Here is an 18,000-nt window from a genome sequence, read left to right as displayed (position 1 = left end):
CCACTACCAGTGGGTGGGTGGGTGGGGGGGACCAGGGGCGGAATATAGCCTATGGGGAAAACCCCATCACATCCCTTGCAAACAAAAAAAACAATCTAATACTAATTTTATCATAAAATGAGTTGCCATTATTGTGGAATAGGCCTACAACAAGATATATAATACCTGTTAAAATGATAGAGTGGTGCTGATGCACTTAAATCAAATTAAAGCTCCGCAGGACTTTGGGGCTCCCTGTGGACAAAGTGGTATGAATGATCTATTTGTAGTTTGTGTCCTGTGCATGTAAGTAATGTTTTTGAACAAATATCTCACCCTGCTTTTTATTCCATTAAAATGTATCACTCATTATGAAGCTTTGTCATGAAATACTTCAAAAACTCCCTTCATATAACACCTACCCCATGGCAGTGGTTTCCGGCATTGACAATAAATAACATGTAGGAATAATCAATCTCGACACTGAGGATCTTTTGTTGTTCTGTAGCTCATAAAAGGGCTTCAACATTAATCTCAGCCTGGTTCATATCCTGCTAAAAAGTCTTCACAGCTTTAAGTACCACACACTCTGTTCCCCCAATGGGATTTTATGTTAAGGCAAGTCTATTAAAAAAAAGAAATCAATACAGACTCCATTAGTATACACCTACCTGTTTTTGCATGAGACAGTTTATCTCTACATCTTTAAGACTGACATGACATCGCTCTCTGAAACAAATTGTGAGTGTTCACTCTAGGCAGGTTTAACCACAAAAAAAAAAACAGCCTGGCAATGTTATAGAGATGAGTCACACTTCCTTTTTGGAAATGATCCAACACCATTTTTAACTAATACAAAAGCCTGAGGCAAATCACAATGCAGTATGAGGTACTTAGAAACAGCAGTAATGTGTGTGGTAGGGAAAAGATAGCCTTTGGATTGTTTTTGTGTCATACTGTGATTAAAGAGGCACGCAAGACATATGCCCTAAACACATGAAAAGGCCTGATTAGAAATAGCACAACCTCACAAGGCAGGAGTACCAGCAGATGTCTTTATCCAAGGTCTGTAACCTCTCCATCGTGGAGACTGTCTGTCGTAACAACTGGCCTTCAATTATAAAAACAGAGGGGAGCAACCGCAAGGTCATCAAAAAACTATCAGCGCTGTAAGATTAGAGAGCTAAGAGGTTTTAATGCTAGATATTCTGAGAGCAAAGACTCACCAAGGACTGATGTACACAATGAGTTGTTACTATGGCAACCTCTGGGTCAGAGGGAAAACAACAGACTAACTGATAACTGGGTTTCTTAGTTTGTACAGTGGGTCTAAGGCGTTGCTCTACCTTTTAGTAAACAAAATTGAGCAACAAAAGTTCAATATTATCTTAGGTTTAAGTCAGAATGTTAGTTTCCACAACAAAAGTCACGTCAGATTGTATTTTGGATCGGCGCTCAGGAGCAACTCCAGCCTGAGATCAGCTAGTCTATTTTCATAGGAACAGATAACAGTGTGAAACATAGTTGTGCAACAGTGATCGTGGGCGTTACAAGAGAAGAAAAAAAAAGCCTTGACCCCCCTCTGTTCAGCAGTAGGAGAAATGAGCAGCGAAAATCCCAGAAGAGCTGTACTAGGCTCAGTTCCTGCAGCCCCTCAGGCACATTGCTAGTCCCAGCATGTACTGATGGCTGCACACAAGGAGAGTGGAGTGCAAGGTTAGTTGGAGATGGGAGAAATAGCTATGCTGACACTCTCAATCCCACCTCAATCTACAGAGAGGTTCCCACAAAGTGAATGTGTATTTGTCAGGAGCAGGCATTAATATTATGACTTTACTGAAGATAAAAAGTGAATGTGTGTATATTCTAGTGAAAAAAGCCCCACAAAACAATCAAAACTGTTATCATAATGAAAAAAGAAGGTCAAATGAAGTACACAAGGGTAGTCAATAAAAGTTTATGAATTTGTTAATACAAACAACAGTAATACAAAGAAATAGTTATAAATGTATAAAGCTTTTTGTGTGTTTTTTTTTAAATATCCTTATGTGAGAAACAAAGATGCATGAGGGGAAATAAAAATGTCCTTGTAATAACAACTCTTACATCCCTTTTTGAATAGAAACCTGGCCAGCCAGAGATTCTCATCAAGCCTTCTCATATTATTTCAGTCATCAATATGTCTGCTTTTTTTCATCCCGTTCCTTGGTTAACAGCTGGTGCGATAGTAGAATGATTGGATTCCATAGAAACACTGAAACTTTCTCTTACCCAAAACTCATACACACGTAATCCTGAGTTGTCAAACTTGATATTTACAACTCGTGCCTTTACAGATAACATAAGATCAGGCCACAACATGATCCTAATTTTGATCGAACTTTCATGTCAAAGATTCAAAGCCTCATCAATACCTTATGCGCCTCTCAAGCAGAACTAAGTCTGTTTTCTTTTCAACACTGTTTTTAAATACTGCAGTCCTTATCCAGTCACCTTGTATGGCACTAACACTGGAGAGTAAACTATTAGCCATGTTACAGACAACAACTGATGAATGAGACCATGAAATTAAAGACCTTTCAGTGTTTTTTTTAAACAAATATATCCTTAACAAGTACAGTATATCTTTTCATTGGTCTGTGGAGAGTTGTTCTTGCAGTAAAGCATCGTGATTGAGTGGTTATATATGGATCCATTGTGTTTCCATGGTATCAGACATCATTTAAAAACATCAGGGGAATACTGTGGAAAGTTTTTGATGCACTTCTGGTTTCAAAAAGGCATTAAGTTGTTCTGATGTGATCGAAATGTTCAGTCGAGTGTAACAACAAATCTCCCTGTGAGCAGCACTTTTGTTCAAACCTAAAAAAGAGAGAAAATGTATATTAGATTTCTATAATGTAAGTACTTTAAGTTTTACTGGGACAGATCAAAAGTTATCTACTTGCTTTTGTGTCACATGTTGAGCAAGGGGATCTGCCAGATCATGATGGAAGATGTTGTGTCCTCGTGCCTAGACTGTTTGGTCTTTTTGTTGACCTTGCGGTGGCCCAACCCTCCAGACACCACCAGCAGAGAGCTGACGTCCACCTTGCTGGATCGGCGGCCTCTCTGGTGATGGGCGGGGTCATGGAGCAAGTCGTAAAGGGCGCCGTCCTCGGGCCCGTGCTCCAAGGAGCCCTGGGATGGAGCTAAGGAGCCGCAGGAAGAGGACAGGGAGTCCTGGAGAGCCATGGTGGTACAGCCTGCCTCTCCCAGCCACACACCCCGTCCCTGAGGTGGAGTCGGGGCTGAATCTGAGGCGGGGTGGCTGTTCTCCCCGTCCTCTGTATCTGTCGGCTGAACTGAGGTGGGAGGGGCGGAGGATTGCTGGACACAGGGTCGGTTACACACTGCAGCAGCCACAGTGAGGAACTTTACTGGTCCGTTGTGAGCGTGAAGGGATACCATACCTCGACCTGAAACACAAACAGTCATCTAAATATTCACTCAAGAACTTTGACATTTAATCTATACTGAATCTGTAAAGAGCAAGAGAGATAGAACTGCAAAATCAACTTGTTAGCAAGCATCATCTACAAACCATTAATTGGAAGTTATTTTCAATCATCAATAATATGAACATGTTTGGGTTCAGCCTGTTGGTGTGACAAAGAAAACAGTTTGAAAATCCCACAATCACCTCTAAAAGATTGTGAAACCCTTAGAGAATATTTCTTTCTTTTCATAATCCAAACAATGTCATGATTAGCCATTAGAAAATAATCCCAACAAAGACGATATGCATAGGTTCAGTAGAACATGCAATACAGTAATGTTTGAGTGTTACCTGTGACTTTGGGGATCCCCTGCAGTCTGGGAACAGAGAGGGCCACAGTCACCCCAAGGTTGGTCCCTACCAGCAGCAGACCATGACAGACCAGCAGACTACTCACTGACACTCTCTGGTTCCCTTTGAGGAAAAACAAAAGCAGAACATTGATGTCATCATGCAGCAATTAGGTTTATTGTAGCCTAAAAAAAGGAGAAATATTTAGAGAAACATTTCTTGTTGAGCATGTTCTAACACCACGGCCTGTAAGCTCTTATAATCGTGATCGGTGCTCATGCAAACTAGTAAAATCGGAAAAGGGCACAGTTAATGGACCACTTGAATGCAGTGTGCAGGAGGATAGGAGGGGGGCGTATCATTTTGAGTAGGGGTATTTCTACAGCAACCATGTTCAGCTGTTATTTGTCTCCAGGGCAACGCAAAGAGGAGGCTGAATGAAAGCAGCTCTTTTCAAGTGTGTGAACACAGAAAATGCTCCATTATAGTACTTTGAGTCAAACAAACAAACACAAAAGTGTTATGTAACAGAATGAGTGAAGCGTAATGCTGTAATTAAGCAAGGAGCTCTGCCTCTGCTGAAGCAACAGGACAATCAGACCTGACCTTTTTCTTTCCCTTCTGGTTTGAAAAATCACTTAGCACTATGAAAGCTTCGATTGTTGAGTTTAAAGCCTCTTAAAACAAGGATACAATAAAATCAGGCCTGCTGACATCTCGCTGTGTTAGGTGACCTATTATGTGGACTTTGGCACTCAGACTCAGACGTCACCACATAGGAGCTTTGTTAGGAATAAGCTGCACAACAAATGGTATCTGGTGACACATTTGTATGACTGTTATAAGAATCTTGGGTTTTTGAAAAAAAAAATGTCTGCCCTTCTATGTGGGAGGTGAGACTGTCATGAGTCATTACTGCTGTAGCAGCTTGACTTGAGTTTCCTCCCTTAAAGTAATCCTCTTGGGCTTTAGGGAAAAAAATACTGCCAGTCTCTCTGTCTGACCCCCCTCACTAGAGCTGACCCCATGCATGTGGCACACATGCCAAACTGCCACACTTCCAGGAATCCTGCCAGATAAGCAGGCAGGTACAGTTAAAGACTGCTCCTTCATTCCTGACCACATGTGCTTCTAATGAGGGCCTAGAGTTAGCAGATACACACAGTCTGCCAGTCGGGGGCCTTGCTCAACTTCCTCTTTTCATAATATTTGGAGTTCCCCACCCAGAGGGTGAACTAAAATAAACCCTGAGTGAATGTCAACACGGCCTAGCTCTTGCCCTGATCCTACACCAGAGCAACACTTTGATCTGCACTTAGTCCTGACAACCAACAGCAGGAGGGAGGGGCTAATCCCAAACATTACAATAATACACTGTGTCAGCCATTTGATACGACTACAAATAACTCTGATCAGCACAATGTGAACAACGATGGTTTTGGTTACTATAAAAGGAATTCACATTTTCTCTTGCAGGACTTGAAACAAGTACAAAATGTCAGTGTCTCATGATAAAAACACATATTTGACTGATGGCATTATTGTTAGCATAATGATGCGACCAAGAGTTATGTTAGTAGTTTTTGAGGATGTACTAAGGTGGCAGTGCTTTAGCTAAATGCTAGCAATAATAACTATGCGTACATGCTGATCATGCACATTGTACAATGTTGATATTTGAAGTAAAATTTAGATAGCGTACCAATATTTGCTTATTGTTATTAGATGTTGATCAAAGTGACTAGAATTCATTCCCTTTTGGGTAAGTTTTCTTTAGGAAACTATTCAATATTTGTTAGAACAACACGGTATAACAAACTGTGAAAACAATTAAATACTGTTGGATCTGGATGAAATATCAGGGAATGAATAAGGTCAGGTGACTTGATCCTCTGGAGAATAACAGTGTCTGTATACAGTTTCATACAAATATATACATTTGTCATTGAGATCCAAACTGCTGAACTGACTCAGTGACACCTGGTATACCTCACTTAGTATGAGAAATTCTACTTGAATCTATTTTGTCTTCATAAGAGCATTACAATTCGACAAGTTCTCACTGGAGCCTTGTTTTTATGTTCTCCTTCATCCAGTCATCTCAATCACTGTCCCTCTGCTGTAGTGGATGTTCACTCATTAAAAGGTGTTCCTTCAACATTGGGATGTGTACAACACTGGTGGCGGTCAAACAAAGCAGAGCTGGAGGTGTTATTTACCGACCCCCCCCCCCCTTGATGTTTGTCTCCCATTAGGCCATGCATGGCTGCATATGTAGGTCACAGAGCAGCAGACAAAGGCAGACTAGACCCTCAGAACCGGGGCCAGCCAGATAACCAGCGTCCTCTGAGACATCATCACAGCACAGGCCGCTTTGATGGAGGACCACCGCTCTTTGAAGCGCTTAGGAACTTGTTTTTACATTTAAAACTGAATTTACACATTTCACGCCATATATGTATATTCATACTATCCATATTAAGACTTGGGAATAAAAAAGAAAAAGATGTTTTAAGTGCACAAGGCAGAATTATTAGTAACAAAGTCACTTTAAAACATGAGCAGTATCAGGCTCTTCAATAAACACATGCTATGAGTGAGAAAATGACTACTATTACAGGATATTAGCCCCCACTGTCTAATATGCTTGGACTTACCAGAATTGCTCCAACATGTTTGAACATGAGAAGAATAACCCCCACTTCAAGCACCACCTGCATTTCAACACAGCACCATTCATAGAGGCATTAAGACTGAAGACGACGCCCCATGTCTCCCTTTCTTTGTCTGATGGTGTGTTCTGTGGACAAGCCCAGATTGCATCAGGATATGTAATATCCCCTCACAATGCTGTGGACTTCCCGGATAATATGCTTATCAGCTTGTACTATGTTTAGCCTCAGCTCAGTAAATGTGTGTTAATGTAGCAAAGCAATGCAGATGAAAGACCAATCACATCGATAGCGCACAGTCCCTCCTGTCCAAACTGTTTGGCCGGCAGTTTCAATTACATCAGAGTTTGTGCAGAAACAGCACATTTTTTTTGGTCTCATTTTGTTCCACAACAGAGGCCAGCAGAAATAAACCCAGCTGTGGAGGGTTCTAGAAAACGCACGGATCACAACAGACTACAACAAGGGCAGCACGCACGTGGACTTTATATAGGAGTGCTTTTTAAAACATATCAAAACAGAAACCTTGTTGGTGATTTAAATGTTTAAGCCGACTAACATTCCATTGAATGAATAGTGTTGTCAGAGGAAGTGAGCTCTTAATGGCGAGACCCAGAGGATGAAAAGCTTTCATGTGTTGTGGTTGGTCCCAGAACCGGCTTCCTCTGAGGTTGCATGGATTCTATTAGCTAATATGGATCGAGAGGTCCCAGAGCAGGCCGTTTATCATTCACATCTGTCTCAGAAAGAGGCCTTCCAATTGTAACTGTAAACAGAGGGTATCAGAAAATGATTCTCCCACAAGATCAAGTGAAGGCTGGATACTCCAGTGTTGGTCATCTCTTACATTTTCACTCAAAAAACGTAGGCTTGTAGATCTAGAGTTTGTTTAATGGCTAGTGCGGTCCATAACTCCTGTGTCTCTGCAGTCAGAGGCATGAAGCTGCATAAATGCTGTAAATCACTGTGCCAAACAGAACAACTTGTAGCCATGGTTACAACAAGCTGTGAGTGGATGTTGCAGTTTGTTGCTGCTCCAACAGCTTATGAAGATTTAAAACCCTCCCATTTGAGCTTAACATGAGCTATTACACAGGACTTCACGGTCTGTAAGTAAAAGGAGATGAAAAGAGTTACTCTGATTTCTACACGCAGTTATTCTGTCAGAAGCCTTCTCAAATGTTATTACTACCTCGTGGCAGTAGTAGAGAAGTCCCTCTGAAGACAAAATGTGCATGCAGTCTAAGCAGAGCTGCGCTAGCTAATGACAGCGCTGCTAATGATGCCAAAGATGAGATAGCATAGAACAACCGCAGGCTAGTCATTAGCTGCAGACCTCAACACACAAACATTAAACAACAGCTGTCATCACAAAACAAAACTCCCATCAAAACCTCATTTCACTCTGAACACTCTGCACAATCCAACTTCAAGAGGAAAGCAAAGAGTCTAAATGTCAAAAAACATTTGTGTTCAAACTTCAAAGAAAACATTACAGAGAATTCTGACAGTGCACGCTAAACCAGAGCTGTCTGCATGACTCAGCATGAAGGATGAAGAGATTGAGAGCAGCAGCGATGGGACTGAACAAATCCCGACTTCAGACCAACAGAAGCAATCTCCACTTCACTAGAATCATTTTTATTTTTTTGGGCTGTGAGTTTTTGGGTCAAGCTGATGTAACACAGCAGATTACAAGATCCGAAGCAGCGGGCCGCTCTGATGACTCCAGCCGGGGATGATTGCCTCCCTCAAAGTAATTTCACTTGACCTGAACATCCTCAGCGACAATGTTTGGCTTAAATGCACATGGCAGGAAATGCTGCACATTATAATTTACAATATCACTGAATGTGATAACTTTTTACCAGAGTAACAGAACTAATGCTGTTGCTATAATCCCATTCTGTGTTTTGGATTGATTCAATACCCTCCTATGTTTTGGACACACGCTCTATATTAATTTTTCAAAGCCACTGAAACAGGCATTTATCTCGACAATTAAAACTCATCCTGTGTTTCCTGGTGAAATATTGCTCATTGTCTTTGACTTTGTTCTGCACATGTTACAGCCTGTTATAGACTGGTTTACATCTGCAGTCAGACATTCACAGCTCTAAGAAGGTAACCTTTCATCGAGTAATGAAAGTCAAGAAAATTGCTCATTCAAAGCTCAAACTACCCCCTGTCTCATCAGAATCCCTGCACCCACTACTCGTCCTATACTAGATGTGTCAAATGAATCTCCCATGTTACTCCTGAATTATTATTTTTATTTTAATCTGACTCCTGGTGATGTCTAACAAGGCAGATAACTCTGTTCATTTTTTTACAGGTCATGTCATTGTCATTAAATAGTTTGTGTTAGCATTACAACCTCATTAATTGAGGTTACTTGTGATGAATATTAACATAACAGCAAGTTCAAAAGACAGCTCTAAATCTTTGGGAACAGAAATACATCAGATAGCTGAGAAATGTTATTTAATGCTGAAATCCACAAGTTTCAGTAGAAGCCTAGTGGCTAATACGCTTAGTATTTTAATGTGATGTCATAATTTATGGTCTCTGAGTTGTAAGTTGTCAAAAGGACGTTCAAATATTTGTTTTCTTTATCTACAAGAGAAGTATGAGCAGTGTTATGCTTGGATGACACCTTCTTTAGTGGAAGAGTTTCTGTTTGCGTGACTTGACAAGGTCAGGCAGTTCCTTTAACCAACACCATGAATAGTGTTCAAATGAGAGACTTCTGATTCACCGTTTAGACTGGAGGAGCCTTTTGAAAGACAAACCTGCCATAACAAGTGCTGTCTGGATGAGCACCTACACTGATGTCAGCTTTTTTTCTGTCAGGCAGCACTTTGGAGGTCATTGGACCTGCATCTCAGTCCACAAATAATGGGCTGTGTTTGAAAGTGTGTATTGGACTAGATGATCACAATGTCCATAATCACAAGAGAGAGAAAAAAAAATCCCTCAGTGTTTTGTCAGACAGTTTGACACTTTCTAAATATTTAATTCCCAGTGAGCTGCAACACTCACATGACTGACTGGCACTCAAGGGCAGAGAAAGAGAAGGAAGAGAGGCAGGGGTTGTTTGTGTGTATCAGAGAAATGTCTTCATTTTTTTTGACCCAATATTTACGATATGTTTCAATAAGATACGTTATGATACGATATACTAATCTTGTCCTCTATGGGAGATTTGTCTTGGACTCGAGACATTTCAATCCACAATAAACCTTCTTCTCCGCTGGAAACTAACCTGGATGGATATTTTGTGTAGAAATTAAATCCATGTTTATCTTACCTGGCAGTGTATTGTGGACAGGAGTGGCTATGTTTATGTCCTGTAGGTGCTCCAGGGTCTCTGTGTGGAAAAGACGCAGAGTGGATCCAGAGCTAAAGGCGATCCAGATCCCCACCCCAGCCACCACCATGTGGGACACCACCATGCCCTCTTCTTGGTGGGCCTCCAGCTGCCTCTGGATGTGGGAGACAAGGCATGGTGACAAGCTTAAGCATTACCTCCAGCACATTTACAATACATGCAGCCAGTGGGAGAAAAAAATCAATAAGGAAGGATTTTCTTTTATTGGACGTTAGACTAAAACAAAAAAATATAAGCTTGCAAGTATGAGTGAAGAGCAGTGTGTTCTCTCCCCACTGCTCTTCTCCCTCTACACCAATGACTGCACCTCAGGGGACCCTTCTGTGAAACTCCTGAAATTCGGACCCAACCGGTGAACATCGGTCTCATCGAGGACGGAGACGAGTCTGCTTACAGACGGGAGGTGGAACAGCTGGCTCTCTGGTGCAGTCAGAACCATCTGGAGCTGAACCCAAGACTGTGGAGATGACAGTGGACTTCAGGAGAAGCCCCCCTTCACCCCCCTGAAGTGGACCTCCCACATAGACACAATCAGAAAAAAAGGCACAGTATGTACTTCCTGCGTCAGCTCAGGAAGTTCAACCTGCCCCAGGAGTTGCTGATCATGTTTAACACCGCCATCATCCAGTCTGTTCTGTGCACCTCCATCACTGTCTGGTTTGGATCTAGAACCAAACTGGACAGACACAGACTGCAACCGACTATAGGGACTGCAGAAAAAAATCATTGGTGTCGACCTGCCCCCCATCCAGGACTTATACCAGTCCCGGGCCAGGAAATGGGCAGGTAGTATCACTGTAGACTCCTCACACCCCGGACACAAACTTTTCAAACTCCTCTCCTCTGGCAGGCGTTACAGAACACATAAGAACAGGTTCTTCCCTCAGGCTGTCACTCTGATGAACGCTAAACAGTCACAGAGTGTCAGACCTGTCGCGGTGAAATGACTCTAAACCAACCGTCACTGTGAATATAATTATATATATATATATATATTTATTATATATAAAATATATATATAAAATTTAATTTAAATGATCAATCTACACACACTTATTTATGTAAATACTGTAACTGACATCTTAATGGCCCCCATCTGTTACATAACTGCATTTTACTTCACCGAAGTTAAATGCCTTGTGTGTGTAAGCATACCTGGCCAATAAATCTGATTCTGATTCTGATTCCGATATGACTCTGATAGCGCCTTTAGCTCATTGTTTGCATACTGTTTGCATTAGGAGTATGTGGATGTGTATGGAACTGTTGCCATGAGGTCTATAGGCAGTGGCTAAGTGGCAACATTGGGCGCATAAGAAGGTTTGTAAGATTCCAAAAGTAAAAAACTAACTTGCAGATCGACAAAGAAAGAGACAACTTTTGTTGTTATGTGCAAATTAATCTGAATTTGAACTGAACCTTAGCATGGAAACAAATAAACAGGTTTTTTTTTTCATCACTTGTTACATAATCTTACTCCATGTTACATTACATGTAGCTGGAGTTATAATTGTCTAAAAAAAGTCCATTCACAGGTGTGTCAGTTTAGGGTTCTTGTAACATGTGATGATGCAAAGCATGAAAAGTAATATCAGTGCTAGAGTTCTGTGTTCACAAAATGTTACTTTTTATGTTTATCCTAAGTATTTATATTATATAAGTATAAGTATTTATGACACTTATATCAGTATAAGTATAAAAACAACAGGTTTACACCTCACCATTCCTGTCTCTCACTTACAGTCTCTACTCTGGACTAACTGTAAGTCTTCAGTAAGGAAAAAGGAGCGAGACAGGCAGGTGGTCCGACATAATGAGCTTAATGAGGCTAAACAGATTATGAGTGAGTGCATGTCAGACGAAGGTTACTATTCCTGGACCAATGGCAGGTGCTGCTATTCCCTAAAGCAGGCCAGAGCACACCCAGGGGTTATCATCCATATTTCAGGACATGGAACATGGAAACTCTGGGAAGGGATATGAGGCACCTTCATTTAGCAAAAGTTCTTTATGCTTTCAGTGATCCTCGGTTTGCAGCAGTTGGTTCAAACATACCATGAAATAAACGCTGCTTTTTTGTCAAGACAGTGTAAGAGTTGAGTGACATACCTCTACACAATGTGTGTGGCTGCTGATGATGAACACCTGTCCACCTGATGACACCCAGAGGTGCTCCTCCACAGCCAGCATGGCCTTGACTGGGAGGACTCCCAGCTTTAGCACTTTAGGTTTCTCAGAGCTCCACAAGCCATCTTGAACAAACAAACAAAAATATATTAGAACCACAGTATTTCAATAAACAAAAATATTGCTTAAAAAAACATTGACATAATGCAGTTAAAGAACTGAAATCAAATAAGTTTGTCGAGTGTTGAGACATCAGCTTTAACAAAAACATTAATACAAAGCTGTATTCAACACTTGATTCTGATCACTGTTGTTAACTTAACTTTTTTTTAACTGTTACTTAGAAAAGCAGACGCTTGCTACAGTAAGGATTGAGCTCTCATCACAGACTCAGGAGGCCCTTAATGTAATCTTAACAACCTGAGGAAAGAAGTCTGGTTATTTTGACGTCTGTCTGCTTCCTGTCCTGTGTTAAACAGAGAAAGTAGAGGATAACAACTGAGGAAGAAGCTTAAAAGATACAAAAACTGCAGGCTATGACAGCGAAATCTACAAAACTGAAGATGACACATGAAGTTAGCAGAGCGGAAGATGGTATTGGAACAGTGGTGTTTTTAACGGACAGGAGAAACAAAATGTCCACAGACTCCAGTGTAGTACTTCACTGAATTTTTCTGACAAGTCACTGTTGATCTGAGCACCTTGTCTCCCTTCACCATCAGTGAAAAAGTTCAGTTTAATGAGAGTACTCACAGTTAGTTTAGCTCTTTTTATAGAGATTACAGAGTCAACCGTCGCAGTGGATGCAGCTCAAACTGTAGATTCCACTGAACTACTTGTTTAGCAGATGAAATAAATCCTTAGAAGTGAAATATTGATTTGAAAATGATCGTCTTCTGTAGTTAGTAGCTGTTTAATAAGCAGGATAATGTATAGTGAGCGGATAGTTATCAAGGCGAGACAAGCCACCTTTGCTTTGCTGCAGGGTCCTGCTCACCCTGTCAGGGTTCCATTCTGCGATAACAACCAGATCCCCATACACGATCCCTTCCATAACACACTTCTTCTCCTTTATTAGCTTTATTGTGTTCTTTTTTACCATTTAAACCTTTAGAAATGTTCATGCAAAGGTTAAAGAATAAGGTTTATAATGACATGGCAAACACAGTAGGAGTCACTCATTCTTCATAACTGTCATTTGAAAAGGTCGTCTGCATTTATATGACTCTGCTTGTGCTGGTGGAGTGGCCATTGATGGTTATCACAGCCTTCGCTATGAATATAGATGGGCTGTGAAGTGTTAGTCAGAGCTGAGCTCCATCCCACACACACCTCCTACACACTCTGTTCTACATGTGCCTGCACAACTACAGTGCCAGCTCTACTGCCATGTAACACCCCATGCTGTTTCTTTATAAATAAATTACAATTCTGCAAGTATAATGCCGTCATCAAATTAGAGGAAATTTAGGAAGATGCTTCATCAAAATAACACAGAAAAACAAGACCATGCATCAGTAGAAATGGCTCTGTGTTGAATACAAACTTAATTTCCTCGATATACCACATTCCCTAACTTAATCTAGACCAGGAAGCGAATGAGGCCTCACCAGTCGTGCTTCAGAGAAGGCACAAAGGCGGCTATTGAAGGCAGAGGTGCCATGTGGGGAGAAAGGAGAGATGTTCTTAGAGAGGTGCTTTATAATGACTGAGGAAGTAAGAGTAAGCTCCCTCACAGGGGCTAGCTGGGGTTAGCATTCCAGCCACGCTCTGTGTATGTTATTTTTTATTAATCACAGTGTGTAAGTATGTGAGCATGAAAGATCAAAAAGGAGAAGGAAATGAGCAGTGAAGAAAAGGAAAAGAAAACTGGAGTGCCAACTTTCAGTCTTATGTAAGTCTGCCCACATCTCTCAATTCTTAAACTGCATTCCTCTATGTCAGTGTCAGCTGCAACAAATCTCTCATCACAGTGTATGTGCACAAAAACTGAACATGTATTTGACAAGTAGAGTCCTTCTGATCAAATTAACAGCTTTGGAAATACCTCCAATACAGCCAAACAATCCAGTAGTTGGTGAAGTCAAGTAAGCCAATTAATGCACTGATCCAATAGGATTAAGTATTAGTAAGGGTGTCAATCAATTAAATGTTCGAATTGTGAAAAATCACAGAAGAAGCTGTGATTAATCATGATTCATCACAATTTTGAAATATACTCGTATTTACTTTTTTTAAATCTGAAAATACTCGAAATGTTTCCTATTGAAATGCAAATAAATCTACAAGCATCGCAACACAAATAGTTGATTAAGGATTTCGGCGTGTCACAATAAGATCTCAAGTGGGGCCCAGACCAGTCAAAACGACCTGAGCCAATCTAGCTCTTCACACACACACCACTATGCATACAGTACAGACGCATCTGTAACAGTACATCATGGATGCTAACACCACCCAGGCAACATATTTGCACTTTTCACTTAAAGAAAACAAATAGTTTACGTAGTACAACCGAAGGAGCCTCTTTACCAACTGGCATAGATGTTCACTTTCTGAAGTGACAGTTCAGAAGCCAGATTGCATAAACTATGTCTCCACATGCTTTTAACAACTCATATTCAAAGTGTGGCCTGCAAAGTGGCTCATTAGAGGCTTCCAAAGATGAGCTGATTTGAGGTGAATAACAAAATGACATTAGCAAACAACAACAGTACAGTGCTAGCAATAGTTAGCAAGTGTAAAACAATAGTTAAAACTAGCAATCAGTGTTTTCATAATACATAATGAAAGGCTATGTAAGAGGATTAAAAACAGTAAAAAAAAGAAAAGAAGAGAAAACACTTTCATAATAGTTTCAGTCCATAACTGACATAAACGTTTTGTCAACATTTGCATAAGGGACAGTAACATACAGCAGTTATAATTCAGTTACAATAAATATATTTTTATCATTTAAATTTCATTGCAAGGGTTTCTGGTATCAACTGTTTCTCAAATTAATGAATTTCCCTCAGTATCAGGAAGTAAAAAATTGTATCAGAACATCTCAATGAAAAAGTCAGCAGGTCATTTATGCCAAGAAAGATGTAACTCATTACCCATAAGTCACAACCCTCTCAATAGGAAAAAGTCAATGCTTTATGATAGCATTTTAGAGGAGCAATATGTTCTGACTGTCTGACTATGACGTGTGACCTTTGTCAAGTCACTGCCTCCTTCTGTCTCCATCACTGACACAGAATGGAACAGAGCAAATAGCAAGCATGGCAGAATGAGGCTGAGCCAGCTTCAGACACGTTGCATCTTCTGCAGGATTACATTTCCACGCAGGATAACTCAGCACTGACGCTGTCTGAAGACAAAGCAGCATTTTCCCTCTGCCTTGTCACTATTCACTGGGAGGGTCTCCTTTGATCAGCTGACATTTGAACATCAAAGAACATAAGCTGATCATTACTCTTTGCTCTGCTTGCTTTCTTCTCTGCAAACCATGGGTCTAATTTGAATGCTAATAGGGGGGAAGGGGCTGAGTCTTCCACAGTGACAAAGTACTTGAGCAGCATTATAACAAGAGATGCAGGGACCAAACTATCCTGAGTGAGTCATCATTTTAGCAGCAGGCTTCATGTTCCAGTGACAGAGCTCTGGATGTGAAGAAATCAAACTGGGACTAAGATGAGTTATGGCCAGGGTTTGATGAGACGCATCTCTTTGAACTTCTAGTTACACCAACAGTGGAATACTTACTGTGCCAGCGTGTAATAACTGGTATGTCAAATAAAAAAGGGGAAAGAGAGGGGACATGTGCATCAGAAGTAATGAGTAGCTCAACAGTACATTCCTCAATGGTTGCGTACTAACATACAGTTTGTTTCTCCAGGCAAACTGTAGCTCATTGGAAGAATGTGAGAACATTTTTCAACCTGTGTTTCACTCCTCGGGCCATTTTTCAGTCTTTACATCTTTGTCACTATCAGTTTTTCTGCAACACACCATGGCTGACAGAGCAATTTAACAAGGCTAGAAATTGAGCAGGAATACCATCATTAGATTTCCAATATACCCGCGGAGGAACTTTTGAGTCATATTGAGTCATATAAGAGCACGAGGAGGGAAAAAAATGTGTGACTGAGGTTATAAAAAACAAACCTCAAGCAGTGGTTGGATCACAGGGTAGTGATACCAAAACTAACATTAGAGAGCCAAGAATTAAAAGGAGAAGAATGTTCCTCTTTTCTGAAGTATCTACCTATTTCAGCGTGCGATGCGATGCATAACAAAAAGCAGACAGAGACAAAAAAAGAGCACACAGACGGGGAGAGGAGGAAGCTCAGAGACTCTCTGTTTGCACTTGCTATGAAAACCAATCACAGATGGAACAAAAACACAGAATGCGAAAGATTGTGGGAAGAGTGCAGCCTGAATTCTTTCCTCCAATGTGTCTGTGCCTGTCAGGAAGGGAAGACTTTAAATAGGTCAGCGCTAACAGATTGGTTTCTCCCAGACAACCGAGCAAATGGAAACAGAACCTCAACACAGAGCAGAGGAGACCCCTGACCTGGAGCTTCACCCTGAACCGCTGACTTACAGACCAACGGCAGCGCGGTGACTCAGAGGGAGAAGAAAAAAAACAGTTGGAGCAATGCACCTTAAAAAACAACAACTCTGCATTTGTTCGACCCAGAATTACCCTTCTATTCAGGGTTGCAAGATGTGAAGCTGTGTTATTTTTGCCTCAAGCTCTTGAGCTTTTTAACATGTTCAATGTTCTGCCTACGATTGGAAAAAGCATCAAATGTGGTGCAAAAGGAGTTTTCTAAATGATGTCAGCAAAGGAGTTTGAAAAGTTACTAAATTAATAAAGTTAGAAACTCCGTAATCAACAGACTACTTATTCATGAAAGTGGCCAATTATGGTTAAGGCCTCTGGAACAGACTAAATATTGAAGTAAACACTGTGAGCCTACACAGTTTGAAAACCAAATCTATTTAACTCATTAACTCACTGAATGCATTTTCTGTTCCACACACTAACAGTGATTTATCCTCCTAACTGCACTAATTTCAGCCTTTTAGGAGTATCAACAAACATTGAAAAGGTTCAGTGATGAGACTATAACAAGTTAAAAGCCCCCCCCCCCCCTCCTCCTGAAAGACGAACCTTGTGATCTGGAGTACACAGCCACAGAGCCGCTGACCAGGCCGGCATACAGACAGTGCTTCTTGTAGACCAAGCTGGTGACGGTGGACTTGTCAGGGGTGAAGAAATGCTGCAGACGGACTTTCTTGGACCGCTGGCTGCTCTTATAGACAATGATGCTACACAGGGGAGGAGACAAAACAACAAACAGACTTCATGTATTTGGAATGAGATACCAAGAGATTATCACTTTTCTGTTTTGTTAGGGGGATATTTTGCAGAGTTCGTGGAAAACCGTGCATCATTTGACACCTTGAACGATATGTTCAAGTTCATAAACTTCAGTGTTTGAACCCTCTTTAATGCTAAGTCATGTTACATCGTTAAAATGACTTCTTGACAATGCACTTAGTATAGGGGTCCTTGTTGGCAGAGCCTTTTATTTGAATTATAACTACTCAGAATGATTTCATTTTTAACTACTTAGATATGCGTCATATCAGATGTCTATGATGCACGTGAAGGTAACAATGATTAAAATATCAGAGCATCATCTCAGGCTTAACAACAAAGCTGAGATCCGGGCTGATTCAAGGCAAAAGCGTTATCGCCTGTCGCCCAGGGCGCAGCGATCTCGAGGGGTGGTGCCTTCAACACTGAATGTTTTGAATATGGTCGCTCATATGATGTGAAATATAAGCAAAGTGTCAGCATCTCTGCTCTGCTCCGCTCCCATTCATCACTCCCTCTCTCTCAGTCGCTCGACCACTCACTGACTCAATTTGCTCAACACTACACTGGTAACAGCGGGAGAGGTGACAGAGTACCCAGGTACAGGAAGAACTCTGCAGTTAGCCTC

At 41.0% G+C, this 18,000-nt stretch overlaps 1 protein-coding gene across 3 annotated transcripts in view; it reads right to left on the bottom strand.

Annotated features, from left to right (window-relative positions):
- Window positions 1-1,922: 1,922 nt before the first annotated feature.
- The window catches only part of arhgef10 (Rho guanine nucleotide exchange factor (GEF) 10), a 54,977-nt gene continuing 38,899 nt past the window's right edge, over window positions 1,923-18,000 (bottom strand). For 2 of the 3 annotated variants that reach the window (XM_065966529.1, XM_065966531.1), the window contains 6 exons: window positions 17,163-17,320; window positions 11,981-12,123; window positions 9,791-9,965; window positions 3,809-3,931; window positions 2,928-3,437; window positions 1,923-2,841 (listed from right to left, as the gene is read on the bottom strand). In XM_065966529.1, coding sequence (XP_065822601.1) covers window positions 2,935-3,437; window positions 3,809-3,931; window positions 9,791-9,965; window positions 11,981-12,123; window positions 17,163-17,320 — 1,102 coding nt within the window. In that variant the 3' untranslated portion in view covers window positions 1,923-2,841; window positions 2,928-2,934. Of the gene's footprint in view, window positions 2,842-2,923; window positions 3,438-3,808; window positions 3,932-9,790; window positions 9,966-11,980; window positions 12,124-17,162; window positions 17,321-18,000 lie in introns of all 3 variants that reach the window. The other variant, XM_065966530.1, reaches the window with a different exon arrangement.

This window comes from Labrus bergylta, chromosome 18 (genome assembly GCF_963930695.1).
Source record: "Labrus bergylta chromosome 18, fLabBer1.1, whole genome shotgun sequence".
Taxonomy (NCBI): Eukaryota; Metazoa; Chordata; class Actinopteri; order Labriformes; family Labridae; genus Labrus; species Labrus bergylta.
Note: the sequence above shows the minus strand (reverse complement) of the source record. Positions and strands in the feature narration are given on the sequence as shown.